General features: G+C 46.6%; 1 protein-coding gene across 3 annotated transcripts in view; it reads right to left on the reverse strand.

Moving 5' to 3' along the window:
• abcc3 (ATP-binding cassette, sub-family C (CFTR/MRP), member 3) overlaps positions 1-21,852 on the reverse strand; it is a 163,754-nt gene that overhangs the window by 30,785 nt on the left and 111,117 nt on the right. For 2 of the 3 annotated variants that reach the window (XR_010977594.1, XM_068058613.1), the window contains exons 20-22: positions 17,451-17,556; positions 4,510-4,663; positions 3,325-3,532 (exon numbers count right to left, since the gene is read on the reverse strand). Coding sequence is in view for 2 of the 3 variants with exons in the window: in XM_068058613.1 (XP_067914714.1) it covers positions 3,325-3,532; positions 4,510-4,663; positions 17,451-17,556 (468 nt within the window). In the remaining variant the exon portion in view is untranslated. Of the gene's footprint in view, positions 1-2,422; positions 2,734-3,324; positions 3,533-4,509; positions 4,664-17,450; positions 17,557-21,852 lie in introns of all 3 variants that reach the window. The other variant, XM_068058612.1, reaches the window with a different exon arrangement.

Below are 21,852 nucleotides of genomic sequence, written 5' to 3' on the forward strand. Positions count from 1 at the left end.
TAGAGAGAGAGAGAGGGGGAGGGGAGCGGAGAGAGAGAGAGAGAGAGGGGGAGGGGAGCGGGGAGAGAGAGAGAGAGGGGAGGGGAGCGGAGAGAGAGAGAGAGGGGGAGGGGAGCGGAGAGAGAGAGAGAGAGAGAGAGGGGAGGGGAGCGGAGAGAGAGAGAGAGAGAGAGAGGGGGAGGGGAGCGGAGAGAGAGAGAGAGGGGGAGGGGAGCGGAGAGAGAGAGAGAGGGGGAGGGGAGCGGAGAGAGAGAGAGAGGGGGAGGGGAGCGGAGAGAGAGAGAGAGGGGGAGGGGAGCGGAGAGAGAGAGAGAGGGGGAGGGGAGCGGAGAGAGAGAGAGAGGGGGAGGGGAGCGGAGAGAGAGAGAGAGGGGGAGGGGAGCGGAGAGAGAGAGAGAGGGGGAGGGAAGCGGAGAGAGAGAGAGAGGGGGAGGGAAGCGGAGAGAGAGAGAGAGGGGGAGGGAAGCGGAGAGAGAGAGAGAGAGAGGGGGAGGGGAGCGGAGAGAGAGAGAGAGGGGGAGGGGAGCGGAGAGAGAGAGAGAGGGGGAGGGGAGCGGAGAGAGAGAGAGAGGGAGGGAGCGGAGAGAGAGAGAGAGGGGGAGGGGAGCGGAGAGAGAGAGAGAGAGGGGGAGGGGAGCGGAGAGAGAGAGAGGGGGAGGGGAGCGGAGAGAGAGAGAGGGGGAGGGAGCGGAGAGAGAGAGAGGGGGAGGGGAGCGGAGAGAGAGAGAGGGGGAGGGGAGCGGAGAGAGAGAGAGAGGGGGAGGGGAGCGCAGAGAGAGAGAGAGAGGGGAGGGGAGTGGAGGAGGGGAGTGAGCATTGTGCATGGGAGCAGTTGGGGCTTCAGGGATGGCCCTCTGTGGGGCACAGGGTGCCCGATCAGGCAGCCCCCCCCCCCCTCCCCAGCCTGTAAGAAGGCTGCTTGTTTTACTAGACAGGGCTGTTGGGGCCTTTGTCATCTGCCTGCTGAGGATAAAATACCCGTGGTGGTGGGCGGAAGCGTTAAAGTGCCAGTTAATTGGCCTGGGGAAGATGGGCCATTTCTTGCCGCTGCCGTCCCGTGTAAAATTGGTGCGAGGGTGGGAGGGGGTCGGGAACAGCTTCCTCTCCCCCACCTCCCATTCAAGTTTATGACCCCTGCCACCAGCCCACTCGTTTGGGGGGGGGGAGGGGGGATGCATAAAACTCTGGCCCATTCGTCAGTGTTGCCCTCGCACACAGATTTATTCTGTGTTCTATGAAGTTAGCAGTGGGATCGGACCGGTTCCCTCACCTGTACTGACAGACAAAGCGGCTGTGCCACTGGCTGAGAATGACTGGTTGGTTACCCTGACTCACCCCTTTTGATACCATCCTACTCTGGGAGTGTCTTCAAGGCTACATCTAGTTACCACCCCAAGACCAGAGCTAGTCTCCCATGTCCCAGGTTAATAAAATTCATTAAAAATCATAAAATGCAGTGTACAAGCTGCAATCTCTGCAGCCCGTTTCTGCTGTCTGGCTATCAGTGACATATGAGTGTGTGTTATAATCTAATTTTTACAGGGCCAGGGACTGGACCTGGGGTAGTCAGATCTGCATGGCTCCATTTCACCCCTGACTTAAACAGGATTTGGCACAAAGGGAGTGCAGGCAGAGAACAGAGTCACAGCACAAGCACAAATTTTCCAACCCACATTCACTCTGAGCATAACTTAGCCAAAGTTCACATGCATTAAAGGGCCTGTGCTATGGTTTGCCTGAGCACTGGAAGCTGATAAAATGAGTGCACCCATCAGGCACAGCTCTGGGTAGAGAGTGGGGCAGGGTTGGTGTCAGAGGGTTCACTGTCAGGGATATAGCCAGGCTGGAGGAGGTATGCCGTGTGTCACAGTCACATTTGTACTAGGCTGGTTCTCAAAGTGTTACACAGACAGACAACAAAAAAGAACAAGACACACCCGTTCCACAGCCTTGCAGAGTTACTTCTACTACCATGAGCAACTCGTGTTGGCAGAGTCAAGATGGTGATTCACAAACACTGACAGCACCAAACCAAGAAAAACTATCCAAGAAAGAAATACGAGGGAGCCCCAGTGTCAGTCACATTAACAAGTTGGATTATTAGAAGAGAGGTGATCACATCAGTGAGTCCCTGACTATATCTGTACTGATGTTAATCCAGCTTCCTCACACTGTCACTCAGTAACCCCTCTCCCCCCAGCGCCATGTGTTACTGACTGTATCTCTAATGATGTTAATCCAGCTCAGTCATTCCCGGAATTAAGAGTAGGGTTTGTCAAATCAAACTTGAATTTGTGGTCACTTTAAGACACATTCTGACAGTGAGGCTCCTTCTTCCAAAGGAGAGTGCAACCATCCCATGCCATCATCCTTTGCACTGCAGTTTGTCTGTGAGAAAGTGGAGAGGTGGCTCGGGAGATACCTGTACGAAGAAGTACACAAAGGCCAGTGGCACGATTAGCAGAGTGAACCACGGGGTACTGGCCATTACTACTATCATGGTGGACAGGGAGTTGAAAAACGTCGAGAGGAACATCTGGAATGTCAGTGGAATCACTTCATCAATCACATTAATGTCCTTGCCGAAGCGATTGATGAGGCGCCCGATGGGTGTGGTGTCAAAGAATGCTTGTGGTGTGTGTAACTTGTTGTCCAGCAGCAGTGTGTGGAGCTGCCGAGCAGCCCCCAGGCCTCCGAGCGCCAGTGTGAAGGAGGAGATCATAACTAGGATCCCTGTGATGGAAACACAATGCAGTTCCAGAGTGGAGGTTAGCACACAGACTAGACACCATAGCCCCATCCCACCCCCAGCAACCTGCCAACCCCAACCCACCCTCCCCCACACCCCTGTGGAGTCACTTAACCACTCCTCCCATGTGTTGTCAATGTCAGTCAACCAATTAGTTAGGTAAATGTTGAAGGGGTCAATGCTGGGGTCAGACTCTCTGCAGTTCAGTGTAGGTGTTGGCAGTGAGTCAAAACCCTCACCTAGAAATTAAGGAAAAATGTTTCAATAAATTGTGATTTATTTAGCAATGTTTTGGGACCGGAATTAAGATGTGCAGTTGTCAGATCACAAACACTGCAGCTTAAAGCTACTGCCCCAAACCCTTCCCCCGGCCTCACCCACCCAGCATTGAAGTATAGAGATTTTTCCAAATCACTGAGGACCTCCCATTCCCTTCGATTACTGATAAAATCTTTCCTCTAGAAACTCCTGACTGGTGCAGACTATCCCAGCCCCGCCTACATGACTAACAAAGTTCTATTGGCCGCTGATGAGTGCCCTCCCTCCTTGGTTTTCAGGTGCAGGTTGGGTCTTACCTTGTGTGAAGCCGAGTGCTGCGTACACTCCTACCCGCATGTACGTCTGGTGCTGTGTCCCGTTGATGACGGGATCGTTGGTCCAGGCGCTGAGCCAGAAGTTGGCACCGATTGCTGCAGCATTCTGGCAGCAGTACAGGATACAAATCACAAAAGAGATGAAGGGGCCGACTGCCTTCAGGTACTGCCAGAACACGTTGAATTTAACCTGCCAATCAAAAACAGGCTCAGGTCACCCACCCTGCTCTGGGTCAATTCCTCTCGTCTGTTCACATATCCCTTGTTCTCCACCTACGCCTCCTGACAGCATGGCCAAGATCAGGCACTTCCATAATTCATTATCCCAACAATCCCCACAGCACTGTGCAGCTCAAATCTGGCATCACTCCTAGCTCCAAGAAAGATATGCTGATAGGAGAGATGAAAGTAGGGTGGAAGGAGGCTTGTGTGGAGCATAAGCACCAGTATGGAGCAGTCAGACTGAATGGCCTGTTTGAGCTGTACATTTAATGTCCTATTGCTGCAGTGTCATCCAGGACTAATCACTCACTCTGCTGGCACAGTTTCCTCTACTGCACTTCCACTTCAGCTTGAGCCACTGCTCCTTACTATAAATATCGGATACAGTAGTGTCATTGTTCTGATACTGCAGTAATAATCCAGAGAACATGTTCAAATCCCACCAATGAAATTGTGGAATTTGAAGTCAGTTTTAAAGATCTAGAAGTAGTAAAATACTACTTTCAGTAAAAGTGATCATGAAGCTATCAGAATGTTGTAAAAACTAATGTCCTTTAGGGAAGGAAACCTGCCGTCCTTACCTGGTCTGCTCTGGATGCAACTCCTGACCCACAGCAATGTGGTTGAATCTTAACTGGCCTCTGAAATGGCCAAGGCAGCAGGCGACTCACCACCACCTTCTGGAGGATAATTAGGGATGGGCAATAAATGCTGACCTGGCCAGCGATGCTCACATCCTGAGATGAATATGTCGTGCTGCTCCGAGTGGGTTACAGCAGCAAGGCAATTGTCCACAGGCAAGGAGAGAATTTCTGTGGGACATGTAGTGTGTTCATATCTGGCACCGGAGGTCCAGGTCCTGCACTGCGAAGGCTGTGGCTAGTGAACACAGCAGCCAAGCGCAACAGGAAATCAGGACTTTCTGCGTGCGCTGTGTGAGCTTACCCTCCCAGTTTCCGTTGTCTCGGCACGAATCAGGTCCTTTGATTCAAACTTCTTCTGCGGAGGACTCTCGACTACCTTCTTCTTGTCAGTCAGACGCCGCCTCGTGGATTTCCATGTGGATGCCTCTCCATCGGAAGAGATCACACTGATTTGTCTAATATTGGAGGAAGGGCAAATAGAATTAGGAAACTGTCGCCTGAGAACAATATTGGATTAGCGAGCACTGGGATAGGACAATGGCATAGACCTCAGCATGCCACAGGAATTATTTTTATTTAGAGATACAGCATTGAAACTTGCCCTTCGGCCCACCAAGTCTGTGCTGACCATCAACCACCCATTTATACTAATCCTACATTAATCCCATATTCCTACCCCATCCCCACCTTCCCTCAATTCCCCTACTACCTACCTATATACTAGTGGCAATTTACAATGGCCAATTTACCTATCAACCTGCAAGTCTTTGGCTTGCAGAGCACCCGGCAAAAACCCACGCCATCACAGGGAGAACTTGCAAACTCCGCACAGGCAGTACCCAGAATTGAACCCAGGTCGCTGGAGCGGTGAGGCTGCGATGCTAACCACTGCGCCGCCCAGAAGATGCAGGGTTCCATGCACAGTGGGGAATACTCTCAACTCAGAGTCAGAGTATCGCAGGTTCACAGAATGATAGAATAGTCTTCTTCTGTGCTGTAACCATTCTATGAGTCAATGATTCTATGAATTCCCTTTTGGAGGCCTTGATTGAATCTGCCTCCACCACACGTTCAGGCAGTGGATTCCAGATCCTAACCACTTGCTGCGTTAAAAAGTTTTTCCTCATGTCTCCATTTCTTCTTTTGCCAATCACCTTAAATCTGATGAAGGGTCACTGACCTGAAACGTTAACTCTGCTTCTCTTTCCACTGATGCTACCAGACCTGCTGAGTATTTCCAGCATTTTTTCGTTTATATTTCAGATTTCCAGCATCTGCAGTATTTTGCTTTTACCTTAAATCCGTGTTCTCTGGTTCTCAACCCTTCGGCCAATGGGAACAGTTTCTCCCTATCAACTCTGTCCAGACCCCTTGTGATTTTGATCGTCTCTATCAAATCTCCTCTTCATCTTCTCTTCTCCAGGAAAACGGCCCCAGCTTCTCCAACCTATCTACATGGGTCTGTTTTTGTCCAGTGTGTGCAGGAGGGTTTTCTGACACAGTATGTAGACAGGCCAACCAGGGGCGATGCCACATTGGATTTGGTACTGGGTAATGAACCCGGCCAGGTGTTAGATTTAGAAGTTGGTGAGCACTTTGGTGATAGTGATCACAATTCGGTTAGGTTTACCTTAGCGATGGGCAGGGACAGGCATATACAGCAGGGCAAGAATTATAGCTGGGGGAAAGGAAATTATGATGCGATTAGGCAAGATTTAGGATGTGTAGGATGGGGAAGGAAACTGCAGGGGAGGGGCACAATCGAAATGTGGAGCTTATTCAAGGAGCAGCTACTGCGTGTCCTTGATAAGTATGTACCTGTCAGGCAGGGAGGCAGTTGTCGAGCGAGGGAGCCGTGGTTTACTAAAGAAGTTGAAGAGCTTGTCAAGAGGAAGGCGGCGGCTTATGTTAGGATGAGACGTGAAGGCTCAGTTAGGGCGCTTGAGAGTTACAAGCTAGCCAGGAAGGATCTAAAGGGAGAGCGAGGAGAGGACACGAGAAGTCATTGGCGGATAGGATCAAAGAAAACCCTAAGGCTTTCTATAGGTATATCAGGAATAAAAGAATGACTAGAGATAGGTTACGGCCAATCAAGGATAGTAGTGGGAAGTTGTGTGTGGAATCGGAGGAGATAGGGGAAGTGTTAAATGAATATTTTTCGTCAGTATTTACAGTGGAGAATGAAAATGTTGTCGAGGAGAATACTGAGATACAGACTACTAGGCTAGATGGGATTGAGGTTCACAAGGAGGAGGTGTTAGCAATTTTGGAAAGTGTGAAAATAGATAAGTCCCCTGGGCCAGATGGGATTTATCCTAGGATTCTCTGGGAAGCCAGGGAGGAGATTGCAGAGCCTTTGTCCTTGATTTTTATGTCGTCATTGTCGACAGGAATAGTGCTGGAAGACTGGAGGATAGCAAATGTTGGCCCCTTGTTCAAGAAGGGGAGTAGAGACAGCCCTGGTAATTATAGACCTGTGAGCCTTACTTCGGTTGTGGGTAAAATGTTGGAAAAGGTTATAAGAGATAGGATTTATAATCATCTTGAAAAGAATAAGTTCATTAGAGATAGTCAGCACGGTTTTGTGAAGGGTAGGTCGTGCCTCACAAACCTTATTGAGTTTTTTGACAAGGTGACCAAACAGGTGGATGAGGATAAAGCCGTGGATGTGGTCTATATGGATTTCAGTAAGGCGTTTGATAAAGTTCCCCACGGTAGGCTATTGCAGAAAATACAGAAGTATGGGATTGAAGGTGAATTAGTGCTTTGGATCAGAAATTGGCTAGCTGAAAGAAGACAGAGGGTGGTGGTTGATGGTAAATGTTCATCCTGGAGTATAGTTTCTAGTGGTGTACCGCAAGGATCTGTTTTGGGGCCACTGCTGTTTGTCATTTTTATAAATGACCTGGATGAGGGTGTAGAAGGGTGGGTTAGTAAATTTGCGGATGACACGAAGGTCGGTGGAGTTGTGGATAGTGCCGAAGGATGTTGTAGGTTACAGAGGGACATAGATAGGCTGCAGAGCTGGGCTGAGAGATGGGAAATGGAGTTTAATGCGGAAAAGTGTGAGGTGATTCACTTTGGAAGGAGTAACAGGATTGCAGAATACTGGGATAATGGGAAGATTCTTGGTAGTGTAGATGAGCAGAGAGATCTTGGTGTCCAGGTACATAAATCCCTGAAAGTTGCCACCCAGGTTAATAGAGCTGTTAAGAAGGCATATGGTGTGTTAGCTTTTATTAGTAGGGGGATCGAGTTTAGGAGCCACGAGGTCATGCTGCAGCTGTACAGAACTCTGGTGCGGCCGCACCTGGAGTATTGCGTGCAGTTCTGGTCACTGCATTATAGGAAGGATGTGGAAGCTTTGGAAAAGGTGCAGAGGAGATTTACTAGGATGTTGCCTGGTATGGAGGGAAGGTCTTACGAGGAAAGGCTGAGGGACTTGAGGTTGTTTTCGTTAGAGAGAAGGAGGAGGAGAGGTGACTTAATAGAGACATATAAGATAATCAGAGGGTTGGATAGGGTGGATAGTGAGAGCCTTTTTCCTCGGATGGTGATGACAAACACGAGGGGACATAGCTTCAAGTTGAGGGGTGATAGATATAGGACAGATGTCGGAGGTAGTTTCTTTACTCAGAGAGTAGTAGGGGCGTGGAACGCCCTGCCTGCAGCAGTAGTAGACTCGCCAACTTTAAGGGCATTTAAGTGGTCATTGGATAGACATATGGATGAAAATGGAATAGTGTAGGTCAGATGGTTTCACAGGTCGGCGCAACATCGAGGGCTGAAGGGCCTGTACTGCGCTGTAATGTTCTATGTTCTGCATAACTGAAGTTCCTCATCCCTGAAACCATTCTCGTGAATCTTTTCTGCACTCTCTCTAATGCCTTAACATCCTTTCTAAAGCGTGGTGCCCAGAACTGCACACAATACTCCAGTTGAGGCCGAAATGTGTTTTATGCAGATTTATCATAACGTCCTAGCTTTTGTACTCAATGCCCCTATTTATAAAGCCCAAGATCCCAAAGGGTGGTGGGTGTCTGGAATTCACTGCCAGGAATGGTGGTGGAGGCAGAACCCCTCAAATCTTTTTAAAAAGTACCTGGACATGCTCCTGAAGTGCTGTAACCTGCAAGGCTAGGACCAGGTGCTGGAAGGTGGAATTCGATTAGGCGGCTAGTTTTCGGCCAGCACGGACACAATGGGCTGAATGGCCTCCTTTTGTGTTGTAATTTTTCTATGGTTCTAAGTGACTTTCTCAACCTGCCCTGCAACCTTCAATGATTTGTGCACATATACTCTCAGGTCCCTCTGTTCCTGCACCCCCTTTAGAATGTCACCCTTTATTTTATATTGCCTTTCCTCTTTCTTCCTACCAAAATGCATCGCCTCACAGTTCTCTGCATTAGATTTCGTCTGCCACTTTTTTGCCCATTCCACCAGCCTGTCTACGTCCTCTTGAAGTTTATCACTATCCTCCTCACAGTTCACAATATTTCCAAGTTTTGTGTTATCTGCAAATTGTGAAATTGTGCCCTGCACACCCAAGTCTAGGTCATTAATATATATTAAGAAAAGCAGGGGTCTTAACACCAATCCCTAGAGAACCCCATTATATACCTTCCACTAGTCCAAAAACAACCATTCACCAATACTTTGTTTCCTGTCACTCAGCCAATTTTGTATCCATGTTGCTACTATCCCTTTTATTCCATGGGCTTTAACTTTGCTGACAAGCCTGTAATGCGGCACTTTATCAAATGCCTTTTGAAAGTTCATGTACACGACACCAACCGCATTACCCTCACCAACACCTCAAGCAACTTAGTTAAACACAATTTGCTCTTAACAAATCAGTGTTGGCTTTCCCTAATTAATCCACATTTGTCCAAATGACTTAATTTGGGCCCAAATTATCATTTCTAAAAGTTTACCCACCAGCAAGGTTAAACTGATTGGCCTTTAGTTGCTGGGCTGATCCTTACACCCTTTTATGAACAAGGGTGTAACATTTGCAATTCTCCAGTCCTCTGGCATCACCCCTGCATCCAAGGAGGATTGGAAGATCATGGCTACTGCCTCCACAATTTCCACCCTTACTTCCCTCAGTATCCTTGGATGCATCTCATCCTGTCCTGGTGACTTTGCAACTTTAAGTACAGTCAGCCTATCTAATACCTCCTCTATCAATTTTTAGCCTATCCAACGTCTCAACTACCTCCTCTTTCAGTATGATTTGGGCAACATCTTCTTCCTTAGTAAAGACAGATGCAAAATACTCATTTAGTACCTCAGCCATGCCCCCTGCTTCCATGCGTAAATCCCCTTTTAGGTGACTCATCGATCCCACTCCTTTTACCACCCTTTTACTATTTATATGCCTAAAGACGACTTTTGGATTCCTTTTATGTTAGCTGCAAGTCTCTTCTCATACTCTCTATTCACTTCTCATTTGTTTTTTCACTTCTCCTCAGATCCTCCTATAATCAACCTGGTTCTCAATTGTATTATCAACCTGACATCTGTCATATGCACCCTTTTTCTGCTTCATCTTACTCTCTATCGCTTTAGTTATCCAGGGAGCTCTGAATTTGTTTGCCCTACCTTTCCCCCTTGTGGAAATGTACCCTGACTGTATCCGAACTATTTCCTCTTTAAAGGCAAACCATTGTTCTGTTACAATTTTGCCTGCCAATCTTTGAATCCAATTTACCTGGGTCAGATTCAGTCTCACCCCACTGAAGTTGGCCCTCTCCCAATTAGTTATCTTTACTCTGGGTTGCTCCTGGTCCTTTTCCATAGCAAACCTAAACCTTATGATACTCTGATCGCTGTCCCCTAAATGTTCCCCTACTGACACCTCATCCACTTAACTCCCCTCATTCCCCAGAACCAGATCCAGCAGTGTCTCCTTCCTCATTGGACTGGAAACATACTGATGTAGAAAGTTCTCCTAAACACACTCTAAAAACTCTTGCCGCTCTCTGCCTTTTACACAATGACTATCCCAGTCTATATTAGGATAATTAAAGTCCCCCATTATAACTAATTCTTGCATTTTTCTGTAATTTCCTTGCAAATTTGTATTGTGATGCATATCCCACATGCCAAATGGAAAATATTAATTTTGTCGTATGGAACGTTGCCGGAGACATTTTTACTGGACATTATTACAAATAACTTTTAAAAAGCAGAACAGAACAGCTAAAGATGGCCACATTCAATTTGTGATAATGGGAAGCCAAAGGCCAGCTGGGAAACAGAGGTGATTGCTCAGTCTAGCCAGAACAATGGGGGTTCTCCCTGATTCAATTAACTAGAATGGTTTTGTCAACGTTGGTCATCAAAAGCCATCAACACCCATTGACTTTGAAAAAGCCAAACCCCCTGCACCAAGTATGTTTGCACAACCTGAGAGGAGAACTTTGAATTTCAAACAAAACTGCCAGAAACTTCTGTTTCAGACAAAGAGGTAGTCACATGACATGCCTGCCTGTGTAACTCTTTGTAAATTGTGCCTCTGAGGACAGACAGTAGCTGAACTCCAAGGAAGAAAGCACCTCTCTCTCTCTCCAGTAAAGTCCCAGGGAAGCCTCCGTGACAGCTACTAAGCCTCAAGACTACAGATCCTTAAAGGCAATAACCAAGACGATGGAAAAAGCCTCTCTACAGCCTTCTGGAACCAGAGAAACAAGCCCGAATTGTGCACGAGGCCCAGCGAGGACTTCAATTTCAATTCATTTTCATTAAGGAATCTACTCCAACCTGCCAACTCTGTCTTTTCCCCTCTATTTGTCTGTGCCCTCGAATGAATGTAAGTGTGGATGCCTCATATATTTTAGTAATTTTAACCGGTTTAGAGTGATAAAGTTAATAAATTTACATCTTTCTTGTTTAAACTCAAGAAAACCTGTCTGATTAATATATATGTTTGCAAATGAACCAGAGTAACAGGAGCAAGTGCTCACTGAGTTGGTAACTTAAATCACTGTGTTTAACGATAAATCATGTTGCGGTCAAACTAGAGAAGGAGTGAAAGGGGAGCCTGAGACCCCTTCCTCCCCTGGTCCTAACAGTATATCAAGACAGCGACCTCTCCTCCTTTCAGTACTGCTAACCCTCCAAGTACCCTGGAGTTCCCACATGGAACAGGATATGTACTCCATGGGTCTGAGCTGTCCTGCCATACCTCTACTTATTAGACTATTAAACATACAATTTAAATAAATAAACTCACCAGCTACTCAACAATCAGCTGTTTTCTTGTGCTGATGTCACTCCATTTTATAGGGGAGGTCAACAGAAATGTTTCACTTAACTATTATCTAAAAGCTTTAGATTTTAATTTATTGAAAAATTTAGAACTCTTTAGTGTTATACCTTGCTGTTTAACTTTATTCCATAGATCTGATTAATTAATCGAGCACTGATTATAATTATATAAGTTATAAAATTGGCTTTAATTTTTCTACTAATTAAGCAATCAAGTCTGAGTTTATAGTTGATTAATTTAGATTAAATTAAAAGCTGACCAGAAAAGTCACCCATGTGACTCCTTGTCCTGTGACATCACTTCACTCTCAGCCCAGGCCTGCTCCACTCTGCTCCACTCCCGGCCTGCTCCTCAATGCCCCGCTCCCAGCATGTTCCACAACGCCCCGCTCCCGGCCCCGCTCCGCTCTGCTCTGCCCCGCTCCCGGCCCCGCCATGCTCCCGGCCCCGCTCCGCTCTGCCCCGCTCCCGCCCTGCTGCTGGCCCCACTCCCCACGGCCCGTTCCACCCTGCCCCGCTATCCACCACCCTACTCAACTCTGCCCCACCCCCGGCCTGCTCCACCCTGCCCCACTCCCCGCTTCCGGTCTGCTCCCCAACGCCCCGCTCCAGGCGTGCTCCACCCTGCCCCGCTCCCAAACGCCCCGCCCCCGGCCTGCTCCCAAACACCCCACCCCCGGCCGGCCCGCTCCCCACTGCCCCGCCCCCGGCCTGCTCCCAAACGCCCTGCTCCGCCCTGCCCCGCTCCCTCCCGCCCCGTTCCACCACAGCTTTACCCTGCCCCGCTCCTGGCCTGCTCCGCTCCCTCCCGCCCCGTTCCACCACAGCTTTACCCTGCCCCGCTCCCGGCCTGCTCCGCTCCCTCCCGCCCCGTTCCACCACAGCTTTACCCTGCCCCGCTCCCGGCCTGCTCCGCTCCCTCCCGCCCCGTTCCACCACAGCTTTACCCTGCCCCGCCCCCGGCCTGCTCCGCTCCCTCCCGCCCCGTTCCACCACAGCTTTACCCTGCCCCGCCCCCGGCCTGCTCCGCTCCCTCCCGCCCCGTTCCACCACAGCTTTACCCTGCCCCGCTCCTGGCCTGCTCCACTCCCGGCTTGCTTCAAAACTCAAATTGTCCTCTCTCCCACTGTGATTTGCTGCTCTGCCCCACTCCATAGAAGTGAGCCCATAATCAAGGCAAATACTCCCAATGCAGAATTGAGGGAGGACTGCATTGGTTGGAAGGGTAGTACAGAGGGAGCACTGCACTGTTGGAGGGGTAGTATTTTGGATGAGATGTTGAACTGAGGCCCTGTATGCCCTTTCAGGTGGGCATAAAGACCCAGAGCAAGTAATTATCCTGTGTCATGGCCAACATTTATCCCTCATCCAACACCCAAACACAAATTAGCTGGTTGGTCCTACATTCCAACAGTCACTACACTTCAAACATACTTCATTGGCTGTAGGCACAGGAACAGGAGGAGGCCATTCAGCCTGTCAAGCCTGTTCCACCATTCAATAAGATCATGGCTGATCTGTGACCTGCCTTTGCCCCATATCCCTTAATACCTTTGGTTAACAAACATCTATCTGATCCAACATCAATTGCCATTTGCGGAAGAGAGTTCCAAACTTCTACCACCCCTTTGTGTGTTGAAGTGTTGCCTAATTTCACTCCTGAAAGGTCTGGCTCTAATTTGTAGACTCTGCCTCCAGTCCTAGACTCCCCAACCAGCAGAAATAGTTTCTCTCACTCTCTACTCTCCCCTTAATATCCTGAAAAATTTGATGAAATCACCCCTTAGCCTTTTAAGTTCCAGATAAAACAACCCTAGTTTGTGTAATCCCTCAGCATTCTGGTAAATCTACACTGCACTCCCTCCGAGGCTAATATCTCCTCCCAAAGGTGTGGTGCCCAGAACTGCTCACAGTAACTCCAGGTGTGGTCTAGCCAGGGCTTTGTGCAGCTGAAGCATGACTTTTCCCCCCTTGTATTCTAGTCCTCTGGATATAAAGGCCAGCATTCCATTAGCATTTTATAATTTTCCATTCCTGTTCATGACATTTTAATGATCTATTTACCTGGATACCACCCACCACCCCCATCCCCCAAGTCTCTTCGGACCTCCACTGTTTCTAGCTTTTCACCATTTAGAAAGTTCCCTGTTTAGGTCCAAAGTGGTGACCTCACATTTACCAACACTGAAATCCATTTGCCACAGTTTTGTCTATTCACTTATCTATCAATATCTTGGTTATTTTATGTTTCCATCTACACTGCTGACAATGCTGCCTATCTTTGTGTCGTCTGCAAATTTGGATTTGTACCTTTCGATCCCATCATTTAAGTCATTCATAAATACAGTGAATAGTTGAGGCTCCAACACAGATCCTTGCGGGACATCACTAGTCACGTCCTGACAATTCAAGTACCTGCCCATTAACCCTACTCTCTGTCTCCTGCTGCTCAATTTCCTCACCAGGTCAATAATTTACCTTCAATTTCATGGGCTCCAACTGTAGCTAACAGTCTCTGATGAGGGACTTTATCAAATGCCTTCTGGACATTCATAGACATTTAATCACCTCTTCAACAAATTCAATCAGGTTCGTCAGACATGACCTGCCCTTTACTAATCCGTGCTGGCTCTCTCTGATCAGCTGAAAATTTTCAGTCACCCTATACTAAATTATAGATTCTAGTAATCTCCCAACAGATGTTAGGTTAACTGGTCTATAATCCCGATTTCCCTCTTTCTCCTGTCTTAAATAGTGGAGCGACACGCACAATTCCCCAATCTAAAAGGAACAGTTCCCGAATCGAGGGGAATTTGGAAGACTATGGTTAAAGCATCTGCATTGTTTTCACCTACTTCTTTTAGAACCCTGGGATGGAAACTGCCTGGTCCTGGGGATTTGTTGCTCTTTAGTGCTGTTATTTTCTTCATTACTATTATTTTGCTTCTGTTAATTTGGGCGAGTCTCTGTCCCTGATTCAATATTCGTTTCTTTGGGAAATCTGACTCGCTGACCCCTTCGACACTAAATACTGATGCAAAGTAATTATTCAGCACGTCTGCCATTTCCTTATTTCCATCGACAATATCACCATTAGCAGTTTTCAAGGAGTTACATTGCTGCTGATCTAACTCTTTTTTCTAATGTAATTGTAAACTTATGATATTGTTTGCAAGTTTCTTTTCATACTTCCTTTTTGTAGCTCTTACTATTTATTTTGTCATCCTTTACTATTCTTTATATCTTTCCCATTTGCCAGGATCTGTGCTTATTCTGAATTTTGTGTGCATGTTTTCTTTTAGTTTTAAGGTCTCTCTTACTTCTTTCATCATCCATGGCTGTTCTTTTTGGCAAGTACAGCTCTTTCCTTTAGGGGTATACTGGTTCTGTATCGTAGTAAGTGCTTTTTTGAACACCTCCCACTGATATTCTGCCATTTTACCCACTAACTGACCTGCCCAGTTTACTGTGAACAGTCTCTCTCATAGCATCGAAGTTAACCTTACCTAAATCTAGATCTTTGTAGCTGTTTCACTTTTTCCCCTTGAATTCAATCATTTTATGATCACTATTGGACATTGTCAGACTGTTACCCAAATCTGGTTGATTGCTCATCACTAAATTTAATATGGCATGTCCCCTTGTTGGTTCTGTCATATTGCTGCCGGAAACTATTCCAAGCACATTCAAAAAATTCATTACCTTTCTGACGTGTGCTAATCTGCTAAATGAAAGCTAAAATTCCCCCCCATTAAAATCACTCTACTTTGCTACATGCTTGGCTAATCTCTGCATTCATGCAATCTGCCACTGCACAGCTGCTACACAACTCCTTCTAGTCTTAAATCCTTCTCGATTTCTTGATTCCACCCATATAGTTTCCGTTGCCTGCTTGCCTCTGGTTATATCCTCTCTTTTAATTGAAGTGATTTCATCCTTAATCACTAAGGTTACAACACCGCCACCCCCACCCCCTCTACCATTTTCCCCATCTTTTCTGTAGCCCCTATAACCTGGTATATTTAGTTCCAGTCCTGACCAACTTGAAGCCACATCTTAGCAATGGCATAATGTCATATCCTTCAAGTTGAATTTGTACCTGCAGTTCATTCAATTTGTTCCTTATACTCTGTTTTTATACAGAACGCTTATTTGGGCCACACACCTTCAGCTCTAATTTTTACTCATGCATTTCTTATTTCTCTCTCTCGATTTAATCACTTGAAATTGTTTTGTTTTCCCTTTACCCTGTATTGCCCAATTCTTGATTTTTACTCTACAGTTTTTGAACTGTTATTAATACTACATTTTCCACCTGAGCCCTCCCATGTTTATTCATTCTGAGAGGAGCCTGGTCACAGCCCAGTTCAAGCGGCACCCATCCCAATGGTACAGTTCCTTCCTATCCCAGTATTGGCGCTATAGTGTCCTCTGAAATGGAACCCCTCTTTCCCACATCACTCCTTCAGGTATTCTGCCTTCAATTCAATGACCTTCAACTTTGGCTAACAGTCTCTTCTGAGGGATTTTATCAAATGCCTTCAGGAAGTACATATAAATAACATCCAGACATTCCCCTGTCCACTACTTTAATCACCTCTTCAAAAAATTCAATCAGGTTCATCAGGCATGACTTGCCCTTTACAAATTCATGCTGGCTCTCTCTGGTAAGCTGAAAATTTTCAGTCACCCTATCCTTAATTATAGACTCTAGTAACTTCCCTACAACAGATGTTAGGCCAAGTGGTCTATAATTCTCTGGTTTGCCCCTCTCACCTTTCTTAAATAGTGAAGTGACATGTGCAAATTGGCTGTAAATTTCTTTGGAATGTCCTGCATTCATGAAAGGTGATACAGAAATGCTGGTCTTTTTCCGTTTGACTCCCGACTCCATCCGGCTGATCATGGTGAGGCATAAGGTGTTGGAAACAAGTATCTTTGGCAGGTTTTAGCAGAAATGTGTCCCAGGCACCAGGCTGCCCTCCCAATACTGGGCAAAGTGCAGTGAATAAAACCACCTAAAAGCATGGTCAGTGAGGGTGCAGCTGCCACATTTATCATTCCTTTATTTGTCCTCAGTCAAGGCCGTATCCTCAATTAACCAGAGAACATGCTGGGCCTTGAATGGTCTCTTGTATCATGTCAGAAGCTATTATAGTCAACAATGTCAAATTGGACTAATAATCCAGATAACGGGTATTCAAATCCATGCAGCCTTTGGATCATCATAAAAACCCATCTAGTTCACTAATTTCCTTTAGGAAAGAAAATCTGCTGTCCTTACCTGATCTGGCCTACGTGTGATTCCAGTCCCAAACCAACCTGCTTGATTCTTAACTGCCCTCCTAGCAAGCCACTCAGTTGCACCAAATGGCTCTTGCCCTTTTCAGGGCAACTAGGGATGGACAATAAATACTGGCCTTGCCATCAACACCCATGTCCTGAGAATTGATAATACATTAAAACAATGACCAGATTTATTGAATTCAATTTCAAAACGTGGATTTGAACTTATGACCTCTGGGTTACTCATTCAGTTCCATAACCATATTATCATAACCCATACACTGCTGGCAGGAATTAGTGGATTGAGATCAGGAGCAGGGTCACTGACTGATGTTTGTCCCAATTACTGTACATTGTAGCTCCAACTCCTGCTGCCCCCTGTTCAGTTCAACTAATTCAACACAGAACAGGCTCAAAACTGGGGTCTTCCTGGTCTGCGTGATTCAATGCCACACCTATGGGCCACCAGAGGGAGCTCTGGCACCAGCTTTAAAAGTCTCCAGACATTACCGATCTGCGCAGCTCTGTCGATCAATTGAGCAGCTTTGTACCGCAGTTTAGATTTAGAACATTACAGCGCAGTACAGGCCCTTCGGCCCTCGATGTTGCGCCGACCTGTGAAACCATCTGACCTACACTATTCCATTTTCATCCATGTGTCTATCCAATGTCTCGCAGTCTCACCTCATGAATTGTTTCCGCGCCTCTGCTACCGAGGGCTCATTGTCGCTCAGGTCCATGTGGATACTGAGGGTGTCCTCGCCAAGAAACTCCTCCTCTTCATCGAACACTGTGGAGCAACGAAGAAGGGGGATTAGTCATGATAGGAGAGAAGCAGGCTGCATTCCCCTGTGTATGGACACAGCAGAACCCATCCCGAATCCTGTAACATTGACAATGGAGAACCTTGTTGCAAGGGGGTGGGGGCAGTCGGAGCTGACCAGCTGGCTTTCAAATTGAAGAAAGAGTGGATTTTTTTTTATACAAATAGTTCTATTGCGTGTATGGGGCGGGACAGACAGTGGGAGAGTCCCGGGTCAGACGACATTCACTGAGGAACCGACTGTCAGTCTGTCCATCACTGAAACACAAGCCAACAGGTGCACAATGCAGAGAAGCGAATGCAGACTCAGCCTGACCTCCACTCAGCATAGACAATGACATTGCGAATTCCCTGACTAATGCAATAAAACCAGAAAGTGCTGAAAATACTCAGCAGGTCTGGCAGCATCTGTGGAGAGAGAAGCAGAGTTAACGTTTCAGGTCAGTGACCTTTTAGAAGAACTGGCAAAGGTTAGAAATGTAATAGGTTTTAAGCAAATAAAGCAGGGGTGGGGGAAAAAAAAGAGAACAAAAGGGAAGGTGTGTGATAGGACAGAGGGCTGGAGAGATTAACTAACAAGGAGGTCACGGGGCAAAGGCAAAGAGAGTGTGCTAATGGTGTGGTGAAAGACAAAGCATTAGTGCAGAGAGAATGTTAATGACCATTTCCGCCACCTCCAGTCAGCATTCCGAAGGGATCGTTCCCTCCGCAACACCCTGTCCACTCCTCCATTACCCCTGACACCTCGTCGCCTTCCCACAGCACCTTCCCATGCAATTGCAGGAGGTGTAATACCTGCCCTTTTACCTCCTCTCTCCTCAACATCCAAGACCCCAAACACTCCTTTCAAGTGAAGCAGCAATTTACTTGTACTTCCTTTAATTTAGTATACGGTATTCACCGCTCACAATGCGGTCTCCTATGCATCAGGGAGACCAAACGCAGACTGGGTGACTGCTTTGCGGAACACCTCTGCTCGTCCAAAAGCATGACCCCGAGCTTCTGGTTGCTGGCCATTTCAACACCCCCCCCGCTCTCACGCTCACATCTCTGTCCTGGACCTGCTGCAGCATTCCAGTGAACATCAATGCAAGCTCGAGGAACAGCACCTCATTTTCCGATTAAGCACACTACAGCCTGCTGGACTGAAAATCGAGTTCAATAATTTCGGAGCATGACGGACCCTTTTTTATTTTTATTTTATTTTAATTTGTTCCATTTTTTTTTTGTTTTTCAACCATGTGCCTGCCTACTGGTTTTTTCATGTTTGTGATTTTGGCTGGGGCTGTTCATTATTCTGTCATTAACACTCTCTCTGCACTAATGCTTTGTCTTTCACCGCACCATTAGCACACTCTCTTTGCCTTTGCCCCATGACCTCGTCAGTTAATCTCTCTGGCCCTCTTTCCCTTTTGTTCTCTTTTCCCCACCCCCACTTTATTTGCTTAAAACCGATTACATTTCTAACCTTTGCCAGTTCTGATGAAGGGTCACTGACCTGAAAAGTTAACTCTGCTTCTGTCTCCACAGATGCTGCCAGACCTGCTGAGTATTTCCAGCATTTTCTGTTTTTATTTCAGATTTCCAGCATCTGCAGGATTTTGCTTTTATTCCCTGACTAATGCCTTGTGTTAAGTGACCTCCTTGAAAAGCAACATCCTCACATAAATGGTTTTACCGCTGGCCTATCTTGGAACACACTGGCTCTCACTGGAGGTGAGGTTCAGTAGGCACTGAGAGACCCCAGGAGTGGATTTTCAGCTTGCTACCTGGGCAATACAGATCAGCCACCAATTACAAAAAAAAAATCACCCGGTTTTAAATTCTGTTGAATCTCCTGCCTTCTCTTTCTCGCTGATTAAACACAGCATCGTCAAGCTAACAGCGTCTAGGAAATGGTTTTTGTTGTCACTTCATGACTCACCCTTTACTCTCTGGTAAAAACTTTTTATTTTCTGACTTTGCACTCTTGGAGGGGGGTCTCGCCCAGTGGGAACAAATACAAGGAGACCAATCGCATTCCTGACGCTTGCCAGGGTTCATGACCTGTGCCATGGGTCAGTGAGCCTCTCAGCCTCTCCACTGAGGGACACAATCACAATAATTACAGTGCAGAAGGAGGCCATTTGGACCATCGTGTCTGCACTGGCTCTTTGAAAGAGAAATTCACTCAGTTCCATTCCCCTGCCTTCTCCCCGTAACCCTGCACATTCTTCTTTTTCATATAACTGTCTAATTCCCTTTTGAATGCTTCAATTGAACCTGCCTCCACCACTTGATCAGGCAGCGCATTCCAGATCTTAACCACTCACTGCGTGAAAATGTTTTTCCTCATGTCACTTTTGCTTCTCTTACCAAATACTTTACATCTCCCCATCTACTCTGTCCAGACCCCTCATGATTTTTAAATTTTTTTTATAGAGATACAGCACTGAAACAGGCCCTTCGGCCCACCGAGTCTGTGCCGACCATCAACCACCCATTTATACTAATCCTACATTACTCCCATATTCCTACCACATCCCCACCTACCTATACTAGGGGCAATTTATAATGGCCAATTTACCCATCAACCTGCAAGTCTTTGGCATGTAGGAGGAAACCGGAGCACCCGGAGGAAACCCACACAGACACAGGGAGAACTTGCAAACTCCACACAGGCAGTACCCAGAATTGAACCCGGGTCGCTGGAGCTGTGAGGCTGCGGTGCTAACCACTGCGCCGCCCTATCATATCATATCATATCTCTATCATATCACCTCTCAGCCTTCTCTTCTCCAACGAAAACAGTCCTAACTTCTCCAATCTATTTTCATAACTGAAATTCCTCATCCCTGAACCATTCTCGTGAATCTTTTCTGTACTCTCTCCAATGTCCTCACATCTTTCCTCAAGTGCGGTGCCCAGAATTAGACGCAATACGAGGCTGAACTAGTGTCTCATACAAGTTCAACATAACTTCCTCGCTCTTGTACTCTACTCCCCTATTAATAAAGCCCAGGATACTGTATGCTTTATTAATTGCTCTCTCAACCTGTCCTGCCACCTTCAATGATTTATACACATATACACCTAGGTCTCTCTGCTCCTGCACCCCCTTTAGAATTGTACCCTTTATTCTACATTGTCTCTCTATGTTCTTCCTACCAAAATGAATCTCTTCACATTTCTTTGCATTGAACTTCATCTGCCACCTGTCTGCCCATTCCACCAACTTGTCTATGTCCTTTTGAAGTTCTACACTATCCTGCTCACAGTTCACGATGCTTCCAAGTTTCGTATCATCTGCAAACATTGAAATTGTGCCCTGTACACCAGGTCATTAATATACATCATGAAAAGCAAGGGTCCCAACATTGAACCCTGGGAAACTCCACTACAAGCCTCCAATTTGTGAAACTGCAGCTGGAGTATTGCACAGAGTTTGGGTCCCTTTACTTGAGAAAGGACGTAGTTGCATTGGAGGCAGTTCAGAGGAGGTTCGCTAGATTGATTCCAGGGATGAGGGGTTTGTCTTATGAAGAGAGATTGAGCAGGTTAGGCCTTTACTCTCTGGAGTTTAGAAGAATGAGAGGAGATCTAATTGAGGTATATAAGATGATTAAGGGGATTGACAAAGTAGAAATAGAGAGGATGTTTCCTCTTGTGGGGCAATCTAGAAAGAGAGGTCATTGTTTTAAATCTGCTACCCCTTATCCTAAAACTGAGATGAGGAGAAATTACTTCTCTCAAAGGGTCGTGAGTCTGTGGAATTCACTACCCCAGAGTGCGGTGGATGCCGGGACATTGGGTAAATTTGAGGATACAGACAGATTTTTAATTAGTAATGGGTTGAAGGGTTATGGAGAACAGGCAGGAAAGTGGAGTTGAGGCCAAGATGAGTTCAGCCATGATCGTATTGAATGGCGGAGCAGGCTTGAGGGCTGAATTGCCTACTCCTGCTCCTAGTTCTCATGTTCCTCCAGCCCAAAAAACATCCATTAACCACTACTCTCGTTTCCTGTCACTCAGCCAATTTCATATCCATATTGCTACCGTCCCTTTTATTCCATGAGCTACAGGTTTGTTCACAAGTCGGTTGTGACTCTGTATCAAATGCCTTTTGAAAGTCCACGTACACCGTATCAACAGCATTGCCCTCATCAACCCTCTGTTACCTCCTCAAAAGACTCCAGCAAGTTAGTTAAACATGATTTTCCTTTAAGAAATCCATGCTGACTTTCCTTAATTAACTCCCATTTGTCCATGTGACTATTGATTTTG

The sequence above is a fragment of the Heterodontus francisci genome, chromosome 26, assembly GCF_036365525.1.
Source record: "Heterodontus francisci isolate sHetFra1 chromosome 26, sHetFra1.hap1, whole genome shotgun sequence".
Lineage (NCBI taxonomy): Eukaryota > Metazoa > Chordata > Chondrichthyes > Heterodontiformes > Heterodontidae > Heterodontus > Heterodontus francisci.